The following is a 9,848-nucleotide window of genomic DNA, read 5'->3' as shown; positions in this document are numbered from 1 at the left end:
ATTGAAAGCTCCTTCTCTTCTGAATTTGCAATGGGTCCAATATGCAGATGACACTCTTATCATCATGCAAGCTTGCACTTCTCAAATAAATGTTATGAAGGATATTCTCAATAAATATGCTCTGTCTACTGGTCTACAAATAAATTTTCACAAGTCCTCTCTGATTCCAATAATTCTCTCAAATAATACTGCACAAAGCATTGCTGGTATTTTGGGATGTAACATTTCTTATATGCATTTCACATATCTTGGATTGCCTCTGGGAACAACAAAGCCAACTGTACAGGACCTGATGCCCTTGGTTGATGGACTGGAAAGAAGAGTATCTGCAACTTTTCTCATGATGTCATACAGTGGAAGAGTCAGTGTGGTTAATTCTCTCCTCACATCCATAGCAACATTCACTATGTGCTCAATCAAAATTAACCCCAAGATCTTGGAGATTGTTGAAAAAATAAGAAGATACTGCTTATGGAACAAAAAATCAGAAGATGGAGAGAAATGTAATTCTCTGGCAGCATGGGATATGGTGTGTAAACCAAAGGACAAGGGTGGGCTAGGGGTGCTCAACTTGAATATTTAGAACCAGGGACTCCTTTTGAAATATTTGCATAAGTTCTACAACAAGATTGATACTCCTTGGGTGCATCTTATTTGGAATTCCTATTACAGAGAACATATCCCTCACAGTTTCCTACCTTGTGGCTCCTTCTGGTGGAAAGATGTTTTTAAGTTGATACCAATTTTTGGAGGCGTTGCATCTAGCTCTATTGGAGATGAGACTTCTATTCTATTCTGGAAGGATGTGTGGATGCAAGGGATTAATTCTGAGAATTATCCAAGGGCCTTTTCTTTTGTCACTAAGGAAGATGCTTCAGTACAGGAGTTCCTTACTTCCACCAGCTGAGAATTTCGTCCTTCCAATGTCACCTGAGGCTATGACTGAGCTTAGAACTTTACAGGCAGAAACTGCAGATACTCAAATCACAATGAACACTCATGATACTTGGACCTATGCTTGGGGATCTGATAAGTATCCTTCAAGGCTATACTATCAATTTTGCTTCAGGTATTTGCAACCTCACATCACCTTCAAATGGATTTGGAAATCCAAATGTACCCCAAAACTGAAGTTCTTTGGCTGGTTCACAAGGAATATGCTAAGACGAGACATTATCAAATCAATTCTTCATTTGGATGCCTGATGTGTGACCAACATTTGGAAAAAACTATTGAACATATGCTCTTTCATTGTACATTCAGCACTGCTTGCTGGGATGCTCTGGATATTCATTGGCAAGATAATGGTACAAGGCTACAGATTATAGAACAAGGAAGAGGTCAATGGAACAAGAATATGTTCATGGAGGTTTTCACTGTTGGATCCTGGTGCATATGGAAAGAAAGAAATGACATGATCTTTAATAATATTTCTCCAATAGTGGAATCATGGAAGAAAAAATTCAAGGAAATTTTTTCCTTTACTCATTCATGGAACTAAGAAAGAATTACACTCTTTTATTTGTAATCTTGCTGAAGACTTTTAGCATAGTATAGTTTCTTAATTTCCAGCCTTGCTCTGAGAGGTCTCTCTTCTCAAAGATGCAAATATGTAAGATGTAAAATTGCCTTTTAAGCAATATAGAAAGCAGTAGGAGCCTTTCCTACTGTTAAAGTTTCAAAAAAAATATTTGCATTCCTTTAATCACGCCATCCATGGACATGACTTTGCATGCATTAATATAGAAGAGGGAAAACCATGAAAGGAAAATAGACGGAGGCCTCATTTTCCCCCCTCTCCCCTCTCGAACAACTACAGGGTTTGAGAGTCCGCCGCTTAGGGCCGGGCCACCCCAGGTCCTCCTCCGCCGGAATAGCCGGCCGGAGCTGGTCAGGGATAGGCGCCGGAGTAGCTAGGAGTAGCTGTAGGTTCAGATCTAGTAGTATTCTTTGTTTTACCCCTGTGGAGAATGGCGCTATACCCTTGGGGGCTTGGCCACGGCGGAGCCCGAGCTGCTCCCGGTGGCTGTTGGTGGTGTGGCTGCTTTCTGCGGCGCTCCGGTGGACGGAGCCAGAGGCGGAGGGCAGCGGCGCTTCCTCACCCTCTTCAATAAAGCTCGTTGGCTTCTCCCACGATCTGGACGGATCTGGCCGAGATCCTCCCTTTCTTCGCCACCATGGAGGTGGAAAGGAGGTTGGGGGTCAAGGTGATGCCGTTCTTGGCAGATCGCCGGAGAGGCAGCCTGGAGCAGAAGATCTACCTCGTGCGCACCACATGGCGACCAAGCTCGTCGCCATGATCCTCGACCAGCATGGTGGCCCATCCTCAACCTCCAGATCGGAGGCCCTCCGATTCTTCTGCTGGAGCTCGACGCTTCCAGAGGACCAAGTGGTACGTCCCCGGTCTTCTGGTGGTTGCCAGCGGCGGAATCTTCACGTCGGCGTGGAGTATTCGAGCATGCAGCTCCTGGAGCTCGCCGGCGTCTGGTGGCAGAGGCACTGTCCTCGATTGCTTTTTCTCATGTATTTTCAGGGTGCTTTTTATAAAGTGCGGGGTCCTTATTTCAAATAGTAGGTTTGTTAGGGCAAGAGACGACATAGGACTTCGCTGCAAAATGTACCTGCCACATGTGTATCGATGAAATGCTCCTCTGGGGTCGCTGACCCCACCTTGTGTTCAAAAAAAAAAAAAAAACCATGAAACGAGCAGTTTTAAACTGAAGCGCTCCTTTGGGATGCCGCAAGCAGGCTATTCAAGTAGCTTTTGGTTAAGGCTAGGTCGTTTTGTGATAGCGGTTGTGTTGAGTTCCTGCTGTTTTCTGTTCAGTTTTTGTGGTTGTTGTATTTCCAGTTTGTGGCCGTGGCCTTGTGGCAGGTTACGTTTTTCTTGTATAAGACTACAGCATATTATCTCTCGGGATTTCAGGAAGAAGGGTTCATTACCCGACTGTGATAACAATAATATGCAAAGTAGCTACAGTACTGTATTTCTTTTAGAATGATATCTAAACTCGGGGCACTTGTCTGTTCTGTCAACTTCACTTAGTAGTAAAATTATGCTCTATTTAGTACGTTGATGAAACACAGGGGCTCTCTTACACAAGAATTCCTTTGACGCCGAATGAAGATGCAGTGAGTTACGATACCTTCGATAATACACAAGGACTCTCTTATACAGATAGCTCAATTATCTAAACTAAAAGCTACAAATAAACTGTTAGAAAAGAACACAATATACTAAAGCTAGATGATCATGTCACAGATCCTATCCTATATACAGTATATCTTCTCATATACTACCAACGATGCCTCCATGGAACTAAAAGTAAAACGTGCACCTGTGCCAAATCGACACCGGTTACATTTAGGCTAACTTCATCGGTTATACTGTGATAACAAATCACATAAACTTTACACTGCCATTTTTGGAGTAAATACAAAAAAAAAAAATCTAAATCTAGCTGTTCCCAAGTGAGAAAGTTCAAAAGTAGTCAGCGGTTGATTCAACGGTTCAACTGATAAATGGTATGTACATTACCTAGCAAATTTACATGGCATGGCATTATCAATTGCTTCCGAGTGCCTTCTATAACCTTAATATAATCCACTGAATGCCAGTTTTCCATAGAAATACTTGCCTGATGGTGTTGTTCTCATCAAGGACTCATAAATAGAAGCTAGAAATGCCACATGCCAAATGATCGTGTCCTCAAGTACCTATAAGTTGAATTCTGATGCTAGTGGTACCAAGACGAGTGCAGACAAACTGTTGAAAGAAATACCACAAGATTGTGCTCATTGTGTAGCATTCAGAGATCCAGAAACGTAACAATCACCATAGCTGGCAGCAGATACTACCACGAAAGCAAATAAATCTGTCATAAATGGCAAGCTCAAGAAACTAGAAATATCCTCTAACTGTCACTGGTTAAGCAAAATGCTTCCAGGTTATCTCAGCTTGTGCAGAGCCCAAATATGAGTTGCTGGAGTCTGGATCACAAGAATCAACTACTTTTGAGTTTTGACTGGCCCACATCCACCAAAAACAGAAGGACATCTCTATATAAATTACGCTGCTCCTAGCTCTTCAAAATATTGTCAAATTTAACTTGAGTGAGCTGCATGAGATGACAGCACACCCTGACACCTGATACAAAGGATGACAGATAACTTCCCCATTGTACCCTACAGGAACAGATAGACCTAAGGAGCACATAGTTGGCAAGGTACTGCCAGCAATGATTTGCACTTCTATTTGAAATGCTCGGAACAGGATATGTGTCATCTGATGGTCACAGAAGAATCATCATCTTTGTTCATTCTATCAAGGCGGAATGATTCTTCATCTCTTATCAGAGGAGGGATGTTCCACGTGCCATATGTATGGCCGGATATTTTCCCACCTAATTTTAAAATCCAATCAAATCAGATTAAGAAACCAATTATCAGAATGTCTTCAATCTGCATAAAGATGACAAACCTTCCCTCGTAGCTTCCTCACACCTTCTCCAGTAACTCCTTGAGAGGCTAGGGTCTAATTTCTTTGAAAACCTCTCATATTTTTCCTCAGCTTCACCTATGCACTTGGCCTACAGGTACATCGGTCATTTCGTAGAATGAATTACCATCCCAAACTTTTAAGCAAGATCAAGTAAAACGTACCTGCAAGAATGCAAGTTAAATATTTAATAGAGCAATTTTCCGTAAGATCTAGTAAGCTATTATGGTGTAAATAAGTCATAAGGACAAATTCTCGCTGATTTTAAACTATCCAAAATATCATCGCAATTGTGAATAACTCCAATATTTTCATGAATCTACATGACTACTTTAACCACCGAAAAGTCGCTTTGGAAGACAGGCTCCCTGGAGTCTGTTTTTGAATTTTTTTGAAACTAACATTTTGAACGTTCAAAAAAATCCTAAAAAAGATCCTAGATGTTGACAATGACGTATTTTACGGTCTGCAAAATCTCAATGCAAAATAGTTTATATTCCGCCCTACACAAAAATGACAAAATACTGACAAATCTGAAGGTTTTCGAATTTTGCACTGTTCACTATCTAAGATCTAGAAATTATCATTTTTACACAGCCCAGAATACATAATATTTCGCATTGATTTTTTTGCACGCAGGTAGAAGTCATCATTATCTACATGTGAGATTTTTTTCTCTGAATTTTTTGACATTTCAGAATGCCGATTTAAAAAAAATATCAAAAAACATGGTCCATGGAGCTCGTCCTCCAAAACGCCACTCCTTTAACTACTGCATAAGCACGTGTACTGTGGTTAATTCTGAAGTCATGAATAAAATTACCCAATAAAAGCATTCCGTATGTTCTGTGATCATCTTTTTTTATTTGAACAAGGTAAGTCTTTGCCTAAATAAGAACATCAAGAATACAAACAGTGATATTACGAAAAATCATGTGCCTGAAGTCAAACGCGCAAATAATTTCTTACTCACCAACATCTTTGGTGCATCCAAAGGTCCATATATCGCAGCAAACATGCGGAGGATGTTAAAAGTATTATTGATCACATCGTCCTACAACAAAAAGAGCTAGTTTAACAGTACATGCATTAATAAGCTTAATTTTCAGTCAGTGGTGATATCATTAGCAACACTCACTTCATAATCGTACCTGCAAGATAATTAAACCAGTTATTGGCGCAACTGTTTCCATTGATGTTGTACAGGAAAAAAAAAAAAGAGAATTTCTAAATATTGAGAAGGTGAATCATAGTTTACTGTAATCAGGTTTCTATTTTCTTAGGTCACTTATCAATTAGGTTTAATCTTAGCTTCATAACGAAAGTGACAACTTTATTAATAATAAAACTACTGTTTTCGAGTTGAATATGTATCACCTCATTTTTCAGGTTACAGATTTTACACATTTCTGGTTAAGTTCTACTTCCTTCCAGTTGCACAAATACACATTACTTAAAGCATTTAATTAAGCAGACCGTATGTGCTACATCTTCTTTTCAAGGAAAGGCACTTCACGATTCATGGTTATGCATACAAATTTAAGATTTAGAGTATACTCACAGGTCATCAGATATCTCAACTAGAAATTCCGAGACGGTCAGGAACTCCATATGCAATTCATTGACCTAGAAATAAACAAAGACAAGTCCAGGTATTAAGAAGACAACGAAGAGCTAATGTTTGATAGGAAAGAAAGATAACTTATATATACCTGCTGACCAGTAAGCTGATACATCATCAGATTAAGAACTCGATAATCAAATGATTTGAGATGGATTGCTTTCATCACGTCTTCAATAAATATCTATACAAAAAAATACTATATTTGAGTTTGGCAGCAAGAAAGGTTATCTTGATATGGACATTCTTAATTTAAAGAAAACAACATTTGGGGCATTAGTTACTTCACATTTTTGTGAGCAAGCTGCCAAGCTCTATACCTATTCCCGCAAGACACTACATTGCTTAGCATCTGGCCTCTAATCTTTCAAGTTTAAATAGTATACTTTGGTAACTTCCTTCGATCAACATGTGAGTGAATATAATATATGATAACAAACAGCTCTAATAACCTTATTATTTCTCGATAATGCTTGACAAAGCTTCCTCTCCAGAGACCAATACTGGATGCCAGATTTGAGTTCATTTCGCAATCTAAAACAGGGGAAAAGATAGGGCTAATTCAATCCAATATAGTGAATATTCACAAATTTACAAGTTCATAGACAGGAAGTTACTAACTGATCTGTCATTAACCCCTGGCACTGAAGAAGATTATCAAGAGGGTCAAGCATGTCAAACATAGATGCCTGAGTTGAAGCCATTTTTTCCCTTTCCAACACCTGCATTGGTAATAACAACAGCAATCGATAACCAAAACAAAAAATACTAGCAAATAACTGAACGAGAGACTCAATGTACACACAAGAATCCAAGACCTGTGTCTATCAGATTTGACACAGGCCATGTTCATCTGACATTCCGCAGGATAACCAAATCAAAAGGCCCAAACTTACTCTTGAAGGATAGTTGTCTGGGACCGAAAGCAAACTGTCTTCATTTGAAGCATCTAACTGCAACACAAAAGATTGAGTTTGCACAATGGAAAATAAAGACCATAGGAAGAAACAGTGAAAGTGTGAAGCACACTAAACCTGGTATATGTAGCTCTCTGTGAATGAAAGAAAAGGAAGAAACTTGAAAACAGCTTGTGGTTTGTTAATGTCCAAACCATGGAATATAAAGTATGATCTGCACTGCCATTTCAAGGGAAAAAACAAGTTATGAATAGCACCAATATATGTATATCACTAGGAAAAACTCAAAAACAACAGTATGAAAACATGCTTGGATGAGGACACCCAACATTGTAGACATCAAACTGAGACAGTTTCTGCGTAAAATTTCTTAAGCAATGTAATCAAAGAGCTCCATAGAAATTTGTACAATTCTTTTACATGAATCTAAATACCTAATGCCCCTAAGTTAGCTTCTTCATTTTTCCCCATAAGCAAAATCCGAAGACTTTGATAAAGGACAATAGGGTAGCATTAGCATGGTCTTCAAAAAGCTGGGTAGAAGGTATCAAAGAGTACGCACAAAATCTTCAAGTGTGGAATTGGCTCTCCTCATTGCATCAAATCCAATCATAGGCACATCATGTATGGTTAATTTCTCGGTATCCATCTTGAACTTCTTAGTTGGCTGAAGTAAATCTCCAGGAGATATATCTTGATCGCCTTAAAAACAAAGGTAATAATCTCTACATAGTACAAGCACCGATTTAACAAGAAATTTGCTGAACTGACTTACAAGGTGAAGGAAGGATAATCCTCACTTTGTCTTCACTTTTAGCACCCTCCAGACTTGCGAGATGTTGTACTTCTTCAAGAGTATCAGAGTTAACCTTACAAACAAGTCCCAATTACAATTCAGCATTGGAAACACTTGGAAGTAGGGAATGTTAATCAACGATTACCTCTCTTAACAGCTCAGAGACCAATAAGATCTTCTTTTCCATGGTAAGTGAATCAAAAGGTTGCACCTACACGCAGAAAAAAACAAGAAGGGGAAAATTTTCTGAACATTGAAATCAGAGTTGACAAAATAGGTTCTACATGCATTTAGTTTGTTTGCTAATGCAATTGCTATATTAACAGTTCAAATATCAGCAAGAGATACAGATTTTTTTGTTCCGGCAATGGATACTGAATTCAACAGAGGAATGGGAAAATTCAGCGTATGCAGACCATGTGAGAAGATATCCTAATCTAATGATAGAAGGGCGACTCTTGCTTATCTAGCAGACATAAACTAGTTTGAATTGCTCCACGAAATACTATCAGAGTAAATCTATCAAAATTAAATCGTCATAAAAGGTAAAACCATTCGATAGAGAAATCAAGTTTCCAACTGTTGGCGATTTAGACATGTGAGGGATCGTGCTTTTTTTTCCTAACTATAGAACCTCAATCCACCTCGCGCATTGGAAGCTTCAGACCAACACATAAGCACAGATATCGTTTTCTATCCGACAAGCAAATGCAAGCATGCGCATCAACATACACACACCACTTCAAAGGATTGACCCAGAGTCAGGCCATGGCAGAGTCGCAAACGCCTGCCCGTGGGGAACCAGGCTATGCGGGGCTAGCACTTGACCTCGTAAAATTCACTTTCGCGCACAGAAACAATCACAAAGAACACCTCCATCAAGACAACTAGTAACTTCACTCGCCTACACCCTTCGGCAAATAAAACAAATCTCTGCGAGGCTGCCAGAACCGTAGACAGGGGTAAGAGATTTTGTTCACCGGTAATCACTGGACGAACACGCGCGTGGGAATAAATAGATTGCGCATCCGAGAAGATTGAATTCGTGAGACGGCGGAAGAGAAAGGGGTGAACCATACCAGGAAGAGGAGGAAGTGGGCGAGGAAGCGGTCCCCACCGCCTCCGCCGGCGGTGGGATCGGAGAGTCCACGGGAGCCCATGAGGGAGAGCACCCTCTGGACCTTCTCCAGCTGCAGCAGCGGCTCCATTGCTTCCCCTGTCTGCCTTCGATTCAGTTCGGTTTTCAGGTCTGTGCCTGTGCGAGTGAATTCGCTGACTGCTGAGAACTGAAAGGAGGAAAATAGTAGAGAGAAGTATAGGAAGAAAAAAAAATAAGGGGAACGTTTGGGCCCCAACGTGAAATGTGCAGAAATGGGCTTAAACTTCTAAAGAAGCTAGTCCGGGTCACCATGTGGGCTTATAAACTTTTTTCTTTTGAACAAAAAGAAGGGGCCAGAACCAGAAGACCCCGGTGGAGTTGCATTAACATAACACGCGGCCAGGTATAAATTGCGAGGAGACCCCTAACAACACTCGTTCTAAAGAACCTAATATTTGAGCTGGTCATGCCTCTTTGAGGAGACCTCTAACAACACTCGCCCTAAAGAACCTAACAACACTCGCCTTTTTGGGATTCTGGCCATGCCAGGCTGCTGCTGATGTTGTGCTGGCCATGTTGTACTATCACTATTGTTGCCTCCCTTGGCTACTCCTGCTGGCAGTTCTTGCATTAGCAAGTGGTAGGCATGTCTGTGTGGTATTGTTGTTGAGCTCTAGCTAATTCTAGGGTTTGACTTGGTTTTCTTGCTGCTCCCATCAATTCCTTGATGATATGCTTCTTGATACAATTATATGTTGATATTGTGGTGACTGGTAAAGTGATGGTTGGCCTATCTGCAGCTGCTCAATGTCTCTGATGAGCTACTGGTGCTACGGCTTGTGTTTGCAAGCTCTGGATGATCATTTGATTACCAAAAGCTTAGTAATTATTTACTAGGTCCTCTAATTATGCATGTT

General features: G+C 40.3%; 1 protein-coding gene across 1 annotated transcript; it reads right to left on the bottom strand.

The window, feature by feature from the left end:
* Positions 1-4,125: 4,125 nt before the first annotated feature.
* Positions 4,126-9,073, bottom strand: LOC124674109. The gene is made up of 14 exons (XM_047210141.1): positions 8,912-9,073; positions 7,978-8,043; positions 7,812-7,905; positions 7,599-7,738; positions 7,154-7,255; positions 7,016-7,072; positions 6,741-6,841; positions 6,572-6,653; positions 6,211-6,303; positions 6,060-6,124; positions 5,637-5,649; positions 5,472-5,552; positions 4,481-4,589; positions 4,126-4,403 (listed from the first exon to the last, which is right to left on the bottom strand). Exons 1-14 carry the CDS (start codon positions 9,038-9,040, stop codon positions 4,282-4,284), a joined length of 1,254 nt encoding a protein of 417 aa, XP_047066097.1. The 5' UTR covers positions 9,041-9,073; the 3' UTR covers positions 4,126-4,281.
* Between the last annotated feature and the right edge of the window lie 775 nt (positions 9,074-9,848).

Source organism: Lolium rigidum, chromosome 7 (genome assembly GCF_022539505.1).
Source record: "Lolium rigidum isolate FL_2022 chromosome 7, APGP_CSIRO_Lrig_0.1, whole genome shotgun sequence".
NCBI lineage: Eukaryota > Viridiplantae > Streptophyta > Magnoliopsida > Poales > Poaceae > Lolium > Lolium rigidum.
Note: the sequence above shows the minus strand (reverse complement) of the source record. Positions and strands in the feature narration are given on the sequence as shown.